The 15,534-nt window shown below is 35.3% G+C and overlaps 1 protein-coding gene across 6 annotated transcripts in view; it reads right to left on the reverse strand.

The window, feature by feature from the left end:
• The window catches only part of LMBRD2 (LMBR1 domain containing 2), a 43,541-nt gene that overhangs the window by 26,883 nt on the left and 1,124 nt on the right, over window positions 1-15,534 (reverse strand). For all 6 annotated transcript variants that reach the window (XM_041749319.1, XM_041749318.1, XM_041749322.1 and 3 more), the window contains exons 2-6: window positions 8,094-8,330; window positions 7,736-7,833; window positions 5,857-5,952; window positions 3,075-3,242; window positions 1,840-2,050 (exon numbers count right to left, since the gene is read on the reverse strand). In XM_041749319.1, coding sequence (XP_041605253.1) covers window positions 1,840-2,050; window positions 3,075-3,242; window positions 5,857-5,952; window positions 7,736-7,833; window positions 8,094-8,267 — 747 coding nt within the window. In that variant the 5' untranslated portion in view covers window positions 8,268-8,330. The remainder of the gene's footprint in view (window positions 1-1,839; window positions 2,051-3,074; window positions 3,243-5,856; window positions 5,953-7,735; window positions 7,834-8,093; window positions 8,331-15,534) is intronic.

Genomic DNA, 15,534 nt, shown 5'->3' on the forward strand with positions numbered 1-15,534 from the left:
GATCAGGTCTCTTCCCACTGCAGGGTGTTAATGATTCCCTACTGCTTTCAAAAGATGGTCTGGACCTTTCAGTCTGACATTCATGGCCCTGCTATTTTGGCTACAACCTGTCTTCTAAATCTTACAAGCTTTGTTTTTTCCACATCAACCTATGGTCAATTAATTTGGTTTTAAAACCTGGTATCTGACCAGGATGCTGTCAGCTATGAAAATTCTATCCATCCTTCAAGGCCCAGATCACACTTCACTTCCTTTTCTGATCACTATTCAGAAGTCAAGCCTCTCTTTACTACCACTGTGCCTTTGTATCCTTCACATCACATTGGCCACAGACTATATAATTTTCCACTCTAGACAGTTAGTATCCTAATGGCCAGTTCTGCATGGCACTTAACTTATCAAGAAGACAAGTATTTATTAAATGATGAAAACATTTTCTCAAGCTTACAAATTTGTAGATGTTCAGAAAAACATAAAAGACCCCAAGTTCCCTTGAAACAAATGGGCAAAGAAACTCACATGTGACAAATCATGCATTGTTTGATGGGGGGTGAAAGGGTGGGAGTTCTGCTATGTATGTGGACCTGCTGCTATTTTCAAATCATCCATTAGGGAAAGAAGGGTTTCTCAAAATAAATATATAAATGTATCAAATTAATATTTTGTACACTTTTCTAAAAATTTTTAAATCCCTTACATGTGTGTTAAAGTAACAAAGAAAGCACCAGTGCCAGTCCTAATTTCTGACATCCTGTTCCTTAGTAGAAGGTTCTTACTTAACAAATAACAACAACAAAATCCATCTTTCTTCAGACATTGATGATTCCTCCTAGTCAAATCAAGGTCTTGCTGTAATTAACGGGATTTACATTTCTTGAAGGAATATTGAATAACTGATATAAGTCATATTCCTCAAACCTGGAAAAACTGAATCTAGTACCAACTTTTAAGGGAAACACTATCAAATTTAAATTATCTTTTAAATATGTTTTCATCGGGACGCCTGGATGGCTCAGCAGTTGAGCTCTGCTTTCGGCTCAGGGTGTGATCCTGGAGTTCAGGATCGAGTCCCACATCGGGCTCCCTGAGGGGAGCCTGCTTCTCCCTCTGCCTGTGTCTTTGCCTCTCTCTCTCTTTGTGTCTCTCATGAATGAATAAATAAAATATTTTAAATAAATAAATATTATATTATCAAATATAAATTTTCATATTTTTCTCAAGAACTCAAATTTTCAAATATAAATTTCCAAATAAACAAGATATAAACATAAAATTAGTCACACATAAATTATTTATTTTGAAAAATGTAATAGTAGCCATCAGAAGCCTGAGGAAATGTAACAGAATACTATTTGTAGACTTACTCTTACATTTTGAATAGTCTTCTACCATTCTTACATTTTGTAGGGAAAAATGTAAAAAAGCCACACCAGATTTTTCAGTGACAACACATATTCTTCTGTTCATTTATTCATTCACTTAAAAAAAAATGGGTGCCGAATATTTAAGTGTCTAGAGGACCAAGGAATGCATGTCAGCATAACCATATAATTGATCAACTAACCTGGGAGAGGGGTACTATTCAAAGTTATCCCAAAATAACAAGCATAACCCTGCACTGTTGAATATATTCTCGTTTAATCTTTGTTGGTTGGAAGGTGGAGGAGACATCTTGTGAAGCTGAACTGCCAATAAGAAGTCATGCTAATGGATGGACCATTAGCATGACGGGATCACACATCACCAAATTTTCAGCGTAAAGCCCATCAGTGTGCTAAGAACAACAGCAGCAACAAACCAACTGTGATTAGCTGTAATGTGAGGCTTAAATATGCTCACCTCCATGACATCTTCTAAAGTCTCTTCTGCATCTGCTTTCTCTGTCATCAGTTTGGCTGCCTTAAAATACGTTTTCATAAGCAGATAACCTCTTTTTGCTCCATTCCAGTATGACCGAGGAATTTCTACCAAACCGTACCCCAATAGCAGCACAAGAAGGAACAGGCCCCACGTATTTGCTGCAGCTATCCCGATTGTCTGAAGCTGGTTCCTGAGAAGGAGGAAACATAAGCAGACAGCTGTGACAGTTATTTTTCCAAGAAAAATATAAAATAAAGCTAACTAGTGTTAAATCGTTTTTCAGAAAATGGCCCTAAGGGATGGCTAGGATTCTATATGAAAAAAATTATCTTCCAAGCCTCAGTTACTTTTTTAGTGACAGCAGATAGTCTGCACGTTCTAAGAGGAAGTTAGAGTGTGACTGCAGAAATAGAGTTTAACACAGGAAACACTGCTTCTATAATAGTTAAAATTAGAGTCTAGGATAATTCCTGGCAAAAAAATATACATATTTTGTCCAAAGAAAAGACAATTTTTTCATTAGGTGCTTTCTTAGTATTAATTAACCAAGAGAAGCCTGAAAAAATTTTAAAGCCTAAAAAATATTTTAACTTACATTGAGGCATACCTACAGGAATGCGATAGTGAGATTCATTACTGCTCCATTACTAAATTTCTGAGATCTATCTCTTCACATATATTATATAGATCACAAGTATAACGCACATTTGGTATTAAAATGTCTGAACCTATCATCAAAGAGAAATATGCCTTCAAATGATAGTCAGAACAAAAGAAAAAACATTCACAAATTCCAATGAAAAGGAAAACTAATTATTTTGTCATATACAAAACTATACACCCAAAACTAATATTACACTGTATGTTAACTAACTGGAATTTAAATAAAAACTTTTAAATTTAAAAAAAGTTTTAAATTTAAAACTTTTAAAAAATCATAAGAGTTAACACTTCTAACACATAGCTATTAAACAAAGCATTAGTCCTTTGTCTAATAGCTACATTTAAATATATTATTCCATTTTTTCCTTCTTAGTAAGAGGGATTACTGAGATTTCTTTCTGGGGAACCTATAAAACACATAACTTGACATGTTCCTCAATGAAATGTCTATTTATCTGTATATATGACTTAAAAATAAATTTTAAAAACTGCAAATATAAAAAAACTGCAAATATATATAGAAACAATGTTAAGAAGACAAGTTTTCTTACCATTCTAAGTGCAAATGTGGGTTTACAGCTACATAAATTAAAAATGCTCCAAAAATCAGCAAATAGGTGCCGTAATAAATTGCATTCTCAATCAGTGCAGTTTTGATTTTTCCAGTGATGGAAAACCCTCCTGATCTTGCATATGACTGCATAAAAGGTAACAGAATCCTGGACATTTGGAAAAAATATGATTAAAGAAACAATTGATATGTCTTCTCATCTCAAAATACTAGAATTATGTGAATCTCAATTGTAATGTGTAGTTCTTTTCACAAATAAAGATGATTTGAGTAATTATTAATACTGAACAAACTCTAATACATGACTGAGTATTTTGTAATATTAAATTTTGGAGAAAGCAAAGCACATCTCTGGGAGAAAAGGGGGCCACAATGACCAGCAGAGAGTACGACAGTATGAGTGACATAAGATGAATCTAAGAAAAAAAGACCTTTAGAGTCATTATGAAGACTTTGGACTGCATTTAGACAATGAGGAACCTTTTTCTTTAAGGGAGCCATGATAAAATTTAAGTCTTTTAAAGACTGATAAGGCTTTAGTAGGAAGAATGGACTGAAAGGGAACAAAATTGGGACTATGTAGGAGAAGGTAAGGGGTGGCGATATGGTAAGAAGCAGGAGGGAAGCCTGGCTATGACTACACTGAGGTGAAGTACTTAGGACACATCTCAAAGGAGCTGCACAGGAGGTAGTTGGCCATCCAGCTTCAGAATTCAGGAGAAAGGAGTAGAAACACAGATAGATTCAGGAGTCCTCACCACATCCGTGGTACTGACATGACATGAGCAGATGAGATTTAGAAAGGTAAATATGTAGAAGGAGAAGGAAAGAGCTGAGGTTGAGCCTGTGAAGATCCTATTTTAAAGGAGAGGGAGAGACACAGGAGGAGGAAGAGCCAGCAAAGGAGACAGAGAAAGAATAGCAGAGAGGTATGGAAGAAAACCATGGAGCAAATGGAGGAGAAAACAGGAGAAGGAAGTGTTTCAAAGTGGAGAGAAAACAATAATCAAATGTTGCCAAGAAGTCAAGTTAATGCAGAACCTGTGTGTATGAGTGATGTGGGGCAAAAAAATGCAGAAAAATACATACCACATAACTCCATGTTTATAAAGCTCAAAAATGGTAAAACTAATCTATAGTTGTCAGAATCATGGCTACTTTTGATGGGGGTGGAGTGGCAGAGGGGTATGAGGGAAGCTTCTAGATGTAGCATACACATTATCAATGTTCTATATTATCAACTGAGTGCTAATTATCCAGGTGTATTCACTTTGAAAAAAGTCAAACTAAACACAATTTGTCATTTTTCTATACCAATTTATAGTTCAATAAACAAGCCTCCCTCCAAAAATTAAGCTGTGATGTACTCATCAATGAGGTTAGAAGCCAGGAAGTTGGAAACGGTTGTATGTGAGAGATTTTTTTTTTCTTTCTTTTTTTCAAAAAGATGAGAGAATTGTGTATGCTTTGTTGAAACTGGCAGCTGCAAGTATAGGTAACAAGAGCTGAAGGGGATGGGTCCATATTTCAGGAAGAGGGATTTCACTCTGAAGTCAACTTTCAGAGTGACTCATTCTCTGAGAGGAAGGAAAAAGGATGGGTTGGTAGGTGTGCTGGTGAGAAGCTGAAAGAGCTGCCATCTGATGACTTGTATTTTCACTGTGAAGTAGAAAGTGAAGTCCTCTGCAAGGGGAGAAGGGATTGATTCTAGGACATAAAAGAGAGAGAAAGAGCCACAAAGGGAACAGTAGAGTTTGAGATTTGGAGTCATTAGAAAGACTTACCATGGATGAAGAGTGAGCAGACTAGAGACACAGAGGAAAGTCTGGCAATACTGGGCGCTAACATAAGTTCAATGAACATGAATCTACAGGGGCACTACTCTACTCTGTTCTCTGATTTTTCTCTTGCCATGTTCACTAGCTTCAGTTTTAGAGCTTAGTTGCCTGCAGAATATCTAAAATGCTCAGTACATAATGAATAATGTGTTTGGAGCACAGCAGAAAGACAAAGCTTTGGGGGTGCTGAGTGGCTCAGTCCATTAAGACTCCGATTCTTGATTTTGGCTCAAGTCATGACCTTTGGGTTGTGAGAGTGAGCCCCGTGACAGGATCCATGCTGGGATGCTGGGAATGGAGCCTTTTTTTTTTTTTTTTTTTTTTTGGAATGGAGCCTTCTTAAGATTCTCTGTCTCTCTCCCCCTGCTTCTCTCACCACCCCATCTCTTAAGCAAACAAAGACAAAGCTATAGTAGGTAGAAAGAAACATTTGCAATACATTGTGGCTATGGCAATAATCAGAGCCATACAGGGAGGGTCAGGTAGCAAGATGACCAAAGATGGGACCCCAGGAAACATCAACATTTATGGAAATGGGCCACAGAAATAGAACCTGTGAAGGAAATGCAGCAGGTTGGGCTAAGCAGAAAGAAAGAAAACCAATAGACAATGATGACCTTAACAAGAGCAGTTTCATGTAAAACTGGGAATAGAAGACTGAATTGAAGGTCAAGAGAGAAGGAAGTTAACTAGAGGGGAATAGTGATAGGGAAAAGTTTTCATTTTCTATTTCTCATTTGTCTGGTTTTTTTCTTTTCATTTCTTTTAAGATAGGAGAGAAACTGAGCAGAAAAGTAGAATGTACAGATTTTAAAAAAAAGTAACACTTGAATAAATTCTAGAATATGAAGGTTCATGAAGTATAATCTTTTTTTTTAACTGTAACCAAATTTAAAGAATTTTTAACTCTTCACTACCACTTACCATGTTAAAAATTGTGATGTCCAATATACTACCCTCCAGAAAATTGGCATGATTCCATCAGGAATGTAACTCCATGGCTTGAAACATGGATGCTGGCTGTTTAATAACAATTTATAGCTAATTAATAAATAATTACTTAAATTATACAATTAATTTGTGCATGGCAAAGTTCATTTATATTCAGATGCAAATTACTGACTCTAACTTCTAAAATTTCATAGAAAACTTATAACTCAAAGCTAACTACCAAACTAAAAAAACAAACAGAGAGGAAACAAAACAGTTTGTTCTCGAAGAGGAATGCCATTTAAATTTTCAACTTTCAGGGATGCCTGGGTGGCTTAGTGGTTGATGGTCTGCCTTTGGCTCAGAGTGTGATCCCAGAGTCCCAGGATCGAGTCCCACATCGGGCTCCCTGCATGGAGCCTGGTTCTCCCTCTGCCTGTGTCTCTGCCTCTCTCTGTGTCATGAATAAATAAATAAAAATAATAATAATAATAAATAAATTTTCAACTTCCAGTGTATTTTTAGTTCTTGAGTAAAAAGACAGCATGATACTCACCTAACAGACTGAAAATGTGACAGCCTTTAAAAGGGAATGTGTATTGAAACTAAATCTTTGATTTGATTGCCCTTAAAATACATACCCCCTAAAAAAAATACATACCCCCTAAAAAAAATTAAAAGAAAAGAAATACATACCCCATTTGAGGGGCTGGTTATTTTCCAGGGAGAAGGGGTAGAGAAGCAAAAGACATTAGGTGATTAACTCCTGAAACTGGAGCCCTAACTAATCAGTCACTGCAGCACAGTTCCCATAGAGAGAGACCAGTATCTGTAAAATTCTGTTTGAATTTTCTGAAGATACATGCATCTGACCATAGTATCTTCCATTAATAGTCTTCCTAGACCCTAAGTATATCATTTAGCCCAGGAACTTCTAACAATTCATAATGGCTACTTATCTAGATCCAGTTTTTAATGTGCTTCAAAGGGGAATAATGTTTCAAATTTACCCTTATTCAGGTTAGTTTAAAAAAAAATAAAAGCTGCAAAAAGAAGCATGCAGACACTACCTAAAGCATTGGTAAAAGCTACAGTCAACATTTATTAAAGTTTTTTACTTGGAAGTTGGATATGAATTTACATAACCTTTCAATAATTTGAACTTTATTCATTCTCGGTCTAAAAGTAAAAATGATTTCAGGGTGCCTGGCTGGCTCAATCAATAGAATGTGCAACTCTTGATCTCCGGATTGTGAGTTTGAGTCCCATGTTGGGTACAGAGATTACTGGGTGTTATGCTATATGTTGGCAAATTGAACTCCAATTAAAAAAATATATGTAAAAAAAAAATGAATAAGTAAAATCTTAAAAAAATAAAATCTTCTAAAGAGCAAAAATAAAAAATTAAACTATAATGATTTCAAAGGATGCACAATATGAAAGGAACATCCTACATATAGAATAAGCTCCTTACCCTTTATACAACCTTGTAAATCAGGCAACAGAGAAAATGAATGCCCCATATTTTAGACCAGAGTAAGACTGAAAAGAAAAATAGCCATTGGAAGTCACATTCTTAGTATGAGGCAGAACCAGGGCTAAAAATGATCAGGTCTTCACCACATTTCTCCTTAGTGTCTATGGAAAGGCTTTGGGTACCAATAAATATTTAAAATTTATTTAAGATTTAAATTTAAATAGAATACAAGGTAATTAAAAGTCTACTAGCAAAGGATAGAAGGTGGGGTAGTGGGGTGAGTAGAGAACAAGGATCAGTTTTTATAAATACAAAATCCTAAAGGTAAGAATTGACAATTTTAAAGCAATTTTCCTCTACCCTATTAAAATAAATAAACAAACAGGAAGCAAATACCTGGGAACTGGGGCAGCAGTTGCATATAATCCTGTGATGTTGCTATTCTCAGGAGGGCTTGAGTTTGCAGCAGCATGCTTGCACCGATTGTATATAGTCTAAATCAATGAACACATGATTTAAAAGTGAAAAATCAAAAGGTTACCAAGTACTTAATGGGTACTGGAGGGTACCAACCTATCTACCAATTACCTTTCTGGCTAGGTTTTTTAATGATTAAATTCCTACAGTAAGATTTAAATACAAAATATTAAATATAACCTTATATAACTTAGCTCTCTTAAGAACTAACATATCTCAAACATGCTATATGATTAAAATTGCCTTTTGAATTGCAAAACTCAGTTTCACCTCTTACCGTACTAACATCCAGAGGCAATATGAAGACGATAAGAAAACAGAGATACCAAGCTAGTAGTGTTCCAACAATTACGAGTCTATGCTGTTTCTTGAAGTCTCCATATCGATGAAGTAGGAATAATGCCAGAAAAAAGACAAAAACAATCTCAAGTCCCAAAGCTGCACCGCTCATTATTGAATGTTCACTTTGACTAACCAAAGCCACTCATGTACAGGTCTGGGTCATATCTGTAAGCTGGAAAAGAAAAACAAAACAAAACAAAACAGCATTAACAAAGGAAATAGCCACTTGGAAAATTCCTAAATATTTATTAATGTATTAATAAATTCTTCAGAAAATTATCAGGCTTAACATTGAACTACAAATAAAAGGAAAAGGATAATTCCTACTCTCAAATATATATCTTATTTTTTAAAGCAGATCTTTAAAAATTCACATAAATTATATCTTCAGGAAAAGGGTTATCCTAATGAAAATTGCACTTGTTCTCAAAATATTACAAAATAAGAATACTGAATGTGAATAGTTTCAATACCGTGTCATTTGGAGTTGGTTCCTTAAGTTCTAAGTCCCAACAGAAATTTTTTTTTTTTCCAACAGAAATTTTATACAAATATACTATTGACTAGATCCTAGGAAACTAGGTATTTTGTAAAATAAAGTTTTCTGAGTCATCTGTAGCCCATTATTTAAAATGTTCCAAAAAAGGGAGAGAGCATGAAAAAGACCATTTGAAAGTAATATTTCCTTTGTGTGAAAGTTTTATTTTTTTGTGATAATCTTGTCTAACAAATTTAACAACTTGAAATTCTTATTTATTTACTGCTTCACAAAGTACAGTTAACCCTTGAACAAATAGGTTTGAACTGTATGGGTCCACTGCTACACAGATTTTTCGATAAACAGACTACTATAAATGTATTTTCTCTTCTTTATAATTTTCTTAATAACACTTTTTTTTGTAGCCTAATTATGACTGATCAGTTATAAACTTGCTATTAGCTACAATTTTTTTTTACAATGGTTGTCAATTTTTTAACCTGATTTAGTACTTTAAAATCTTGTAGATGAATAAACAGAATTATGGATCCTTCATTCAATAATAAAGAAATTATTTGGTTACATCTCTTCCCATTTTCAGTCCATCAGTCTCCTATTCTTGCTATAAACAATTCCTACAAATGTAGAGGCTTTAAACAACACTCTTATATCATAGTTTCTGTGGGTCAGATGTCCAGGCACAACTTGGTTCAACTAAATTCTCAAGATTGAAATCAGTGTCAGCAAGTTAGCGTTCCTCTCTGGAAGACTCTGAGGAAGAATGTACTTCTAAGTTCATTTAGGCTGTTGGCAAAATTCAGTTTGTTATGTTTATAGGCCTGAGATCTCCATTTCCTTGCAGGCCGGCATTTGCCCTTAGCTCCAGAGCCCTCTTTCCAGTCTTTGCATGTGGCCCTGTGTATCTCAAGAGTTAGCAATGGCTTGTCAAATTGTTCTCAGGCTTGGAATCTCAGATGTTCTGTTTTACCCTCAGCTGGGAGAAAACTGCTTAAAAGGGCTCATCTGATCTCATCAGGAAAATCTGGATAATCGAGTCAGATTTACAGGTTCCAATGATTAAGGCATAGCTATCCTTTGGGGGCGTCTATTATTCTGTTTACAACACCATCTATTTCTGTTCAAGCTGAACTCTTGTTGTTTTGTTATGACACAAGTTTAGGCTTAGAGGTCCCATTAAATTGGAGATGAAAATTGAGGTTTTCCTAATCTGAGATAAGAAAATAATAGTTTTAAAGTCTGTATCTTTGACCTTGTACCTAAATTCAAGTGAGGAATTATTTTTCTACAGTCCAGAATGATAGCATTTTCCAAGGTTCCTTATGAATTCCTAGCCTGTTTTAGTTATTTCAATTGAATAATTTTGTGTTCAAAGCTAAGGGCACCTTATTCTCTAACTCAACTAGTTATTTGTATCTTAAATTCATAAAATCACTGTCAATTAAAATCTAATAAAGATAAATATTAGACAACTCAGGTTTGGCTTACTGAAAAAACTCATCACCAGGGAGCATAGCAATTTGACAATACATACCAAAGACCTTGAAAAAGGCACATATCCTTTGTCCTAGCAATTCCTCTTCAAATAACTTAAAGGAAAAACAAGATGGGAACAAAGATTTATCTATAATGTTCTTTTTCATGGCAGCATTATTTAAAGAGGAAAACCTAGAAACAAATGTTTGTACGAAATAGTCCAGGAAGTCTTAAAAATGTCCTCTAGTCTCATCACTGTCCACTGCCTTTTTGAAAAAAACAGCCAAGGGTTTCATAAATCACTAATCCTGCTAACCTGTCCATGACTCATGGGAGCAGGGATCTGCATGCAAGTTCCCTGCCCATGAGTCAAGGACCACATAACAGCAAAACTCCATTGCAGAAAGTGATTCAAGGAGGCCACCAGATTCCCCCAGTCTAGAAGAAAGGTGAGATCCACAGGGACACTTTAGAGATGTCAAAAGGGATGGGAGTGGGCCTAAGGGAGTATAGTATGCGTAAGAAACACATGGACAAATATACATCAAAATGCTAACAGTGGGGATCCCTGGGTGGCGCAGTGGTTTGGCGCCTGCCTTTGGCCCAGGGCGCGATCCAGGAGACCCTGGATCGAATCCCACGTCGGGCTCCCGGTGCATGGAGCCTGCTTCTTCCTCTGCCTGTGTCTCTGCCTCTCTCTCTCTCTCTGTGTGACTATCATAAATAAATAAAAATTAAAAAAAAAAAAAAGAAAAATGCTAACAGTGGTTGTCATAAAATAGTAGAGAGGATTGCTATATTCTTCTTTGTGCTTTTGTGTATATGTGTTTTTTTTCTTTTTTTGTGTGTATGTGTTTTTAATTTGAAATAATGAACATAGGTTATTTTGTAATTTCAAAATTATTTAAAAATCAATGTAGTAATACGAAAGTAAAGTACATGGTAAATAGGAAATGAGAAATTCTGCCATGGTTTTAAGTGCCTAAAGTCACAACTATTTTAAAATACGAATGTTTTGTTATACTCTGGGAAACCTGGGTTCCAAATCCTAACTCTATTTAATTGTGTAATTTTATGCAATTTAAACTGTTACGTGAGGATAAATAATCATTACACAGGTTGCTATGAAGATCAAATGAAATACAAAAGTGAAACACCAAATAGGGAGTTCTAGGCACAGAGTAGATCCTCAATAAATGCTAGGTGGTAATCTCCACCACCTCATATAATGTGCTTCTAGAAAATAACTAGTTGCTTCAAAAGTCTCAAAGCACAGGTTTACACTAAATAGTAAACCTCCTCTGCCACCATCTCCCCCCGCCCCCCGCCCCAAAATATGAACGGATACCAAATGCTTTTTGGTTCTCATACTCTGCAGTTACCAGAGCCTGGGCCTCCCCTGATTCCTACAAAACAAAAAAATTATCTTTGCTCCAAGAAACTGCTCCCCTTTCTTCTCTTGACAAATTGAGATTACCTCTTCAGGTCTACAAGGTAACCCAAACACTCCTTCAACTGTCTGTTGGAAAGACAGAACACTTTTCAGAGCCATGTCAAGAAGATGTACTAGGGGATCCCTGGGTGGCTCAGCGGTTTGGCGCCTGCCTTCGGCCCAGGACATGATCCTGGGGTCCCGGAATCAAGTCCAGCGTCGGGCTCCCGGCATGAAGCCTGCTTCTCCCTCTGCTTGTGTCTCTGCCTCTCTCTCTCTCTCTCTATCGTAAATAAATAAATAAAATTTAAAAAAAGAAGATGTACTAGATGTCATGTAGAAAGATGATACCATTTTTCTAGCACATGATCAAAACGGAGGTGGATTAGAATGGATCATTTGCTGACCTGCAACCATGTATAGCTGTGCAAAAATATACTCAAGGGCAAAAGAGGAAATATGCCTCTGATGGCAAAACTGGTCCTTCTAGTAATATTCCTCAAATATTAAAATACTGTGTTTAGGCTAGATGACAAAAATGAAAGAAGACCATGCAAAAATTTGGAGGCAAATCAAAATCCAGTTCCATGTGATTAGAAATTGAAAGAGAAATTTAGAGCTACCATAGGTTGGCATTAACACCACAGCAGCAAATGTAGATTTTACTCAAAATAAAAATGCCAGTTCATTCATTCATTCAAATTTTAGTGCTTGATATCCAGATATAGTCTATCTTTCAAAATATCAGTTCTGAAAATCTTTGAACACTTAAAATCCAATTTAGTCACTTACCAATTATCGAGATAATCATACAATGCCTTTCAAACGCCTTACATAATTAGCTTGTTAATGTTACTGACTTGGGGTACTGTTTCCCAAGTATTTTATGGCTGATAGTGGTTTTTTTGTTGCTGTTTTTTTTTTTTTTTAGGCTAACCACTCTTTAAATGGAAAATTTACAGGTAAGGTAATTTTGGAACTTGAAGCATCCCAAAGATCTTCAAAAAGAACGAGAAAGAGAAGACAAAGAAGGACAGAAGGAAAGATTTGTGGTAGCAACTCCACAAGAGATCACAGGCAAAAATTCTGTTCAAATAAAAAAAAAAATTCTGTTCAAATCTAAGATTCTGAAACTGAATGAAAAATTTCTAGCCAGAACTCAGTGATTAATCAGACTCTGCATAATCTATGTATCTTTATTCAGAAATGTGAAATAGAAAACTAGGAGACAATTCAAGATCTGAATAATGAAAAACTGGAAGTATCAGAACTAGATGTGAATGCTGAAAGTCAACAATTCTCTACCACCAATAAAATGTTAAATCTTCCAAATATGACCACCATTATTCTGTTTAAAGATTTCAGGTACAGGGAGAATTCAGCTTAGGATACAATAGAATACCACAAGAGAATGTAGCTCCTACTCTAAAAATACAAAATAGTCGTAATATTTTTTGAAGCCATTTTCAAAAAATGAGCTGAGTTGCTAAACCAACCAGGTAAACTGAATTCCAAAGTGTGACAGGCCCTTCTGAAGACAGACAGACATGTACAAAGTGCTTAACCTTTGTTAAGACATGAGAGAGAGAGAGAGCGTGCAACCCTATAAGCAAGTGAGAAGAAAACAACTAGAATTGTAATGGATTCTTAAAGATTTCAGGTAAAGAGATTATAAGACTTACTTTGGTAATTAAAGAATAATCCTTAGAATCTTTCTTAATAAAATAATTTAAAAAAAGAAGAGCTAACATTTAGTATGAGTTTACTAGATTCCAAGCATTATGCTAGCACTTAACATACTTTATCAAATTAGACTACACAACCCAATAAGAAAGGACTATTAATATCCTTGTTGAATAGAGAAAAGGGAAGAGAGAGTAAGTGGTTTGTCCACATTCCTACAGCCAGTGAGTGGCAAAGCTGGGATTCAAACCTACTCAACCTCACTACAATTGGGATACTACACAGTCTCTTTTCGAATCCAGACATACTTTATTAACCCAATTTAAACTCTTTAAACAATCTCTTTTGGTCAGTTTTCAGAGTGAGCAAATTTAAAACATTCTATTAGTTATTCCGTTACATATATCAAGATAGAATGCTAGAAAAGAAGTGTTTAATATAGAATTTAGCAAAGACTTTTAACCTTCCAGGTAAGATTGCTATTACTTAAGGGTAATATATGACTCTAATCTACATGGGGAAGCTAGAAGAGAAAACATAGACCAAATTAGAATAGGAAAAGGACCCTTCTGTTACTCCAAACTGTCCATCACAGCATTAAACTATAGAGATCTAAGGATCTAAATTAATGGAGGGAAAGGATCTTTTGAAATTTGGCAGGTAAAAACTTCTTACTATGTAATCGTTATTAGCCTTTTGTTCCCCACAGCTAAATAATATGAAAAAAACCCTAAAGAGTTCTTTAAGGTTTATTTTATGCTATGATAGAACTAAGCAAAAAAGTACATCACTGTTCTATTTAAATATAATCTCTTGTCCTATTTGATTTTCAAAAACACTAATGTACTATTGGAGATTATATATATACATATATATAATATTTATATAATTATATAATATATATAATATAACTCTCACTTAAAATGGGACATGGAGTGTAGTGGGTGAAGATTAAATAAATAAAATTAATCAGCAAAAAAAATAATCCATATCAGTAGCAGTCACAATGAATTTTTGAAAAGACCAGATAGCAATATCTATGTAGCTGATAATCTCTTCAATGAACACAACTCCTTTTATCAAACAGACTCCCATGTACCAACGTAAACTTTTATTTACTATACAAAGAGATCGCCATGATTAGAATAATGCAGAACAAAAAAAAGATTGCTATTTCAGTAAAGAGTTCAGTAAGTTAAAGTATTTTTGTTAGCAGGGAACACTGTTCGTAAAATATCTACTCTAGAATTTGAAGACTGATTTTCTAAGTTGACAGGCTCTCTTTGAAGTCCTATGGAGGGTCTCCTGTCCAATTCAGATATTTCAAGTATTCTGAGAACTAGAAATGTTCCCTGGCTCCTGGAAACTACTTGTTAAATCCTGCTACCAGGGGGCACTGGGTGGCTCAGTGGTCCAGCGTCTGCCTTTGGCTCAGGGTGTGAATCTGGGATCCTGGGATCGAGTGCCACATGGGTCCTCACAGGGAGCCTGCTTCTCCCTCTGCCTATGTCTCTGCCTCTCTGTGTCTCCCATGAATAAATAAATAAAATCTTTAAAAAAACCAATCCTGCTATCAGGATATTTCTCATCTTTTTTGAGAGGCAGATACATAGGTAGAGGGAAAAGCAGGCTCCATACAGGGAGGCCAATGTGGGCGTCGATCCCTGCATAGCTCAACCACGGAGCCACCCAGGCGTCCCTATTTCTCATCTTTAAATGTAAAATCATCCCATTAGATCTTCCTAACTATAAGATCTACTTTACATTTAAAAACTTTGTTAATTCTCATCGTGGCATTTAAAATATTTTTTCCTTGTTTTTCTTCTCCATTAGCATATACATAACCTTCCATCCTACTGCCTTTATATATATATGTATATATATACATATATATATATATAATTATGTTCTCTAATGAGTTACAATTTTAAGGGAAGGGATGTATATCTCAAACCAAGGCAACTGCTTTCTTCTTAGCCAAAGTAACATCAAAGTAACTTTATGTAAAAAAAAAAAAAAAATCAGAATATTGCATTTAAAAATCTTTTCCATGACATCAGTTCAATGAATCATGAACATTCAGCCTACTTCCACCTCGTTTAAATGAAAGTCAATGTGTGAGCATATCCCTTCTGTACATCAATTCCACTTATTTTCAAGGAAAACAAAAAAACAAACAAACAAAAAAAAACAACTAAAGGTTCGTGAATAGCTTAATCGAGAATTGGTCACTTTTCAAGCCAAGCACCGAGCCTGAAACCAGCACATACCTGGGCAAGAGAGGTTTAA

Source organism: Vulpes lagopus, chromosome 3, assembly GCF_018345385.1.
Source record: "Vulpes lagopus strain Blue_001 chromosome 3, ASM1834538v1, whole genome shotgun sequence".
Lineage (NCBI taxonomy): Eukaryota > Metazoa > Chordata > Mammalia > Carnivora > Canidae > Vulpes > Vulpes lagopus.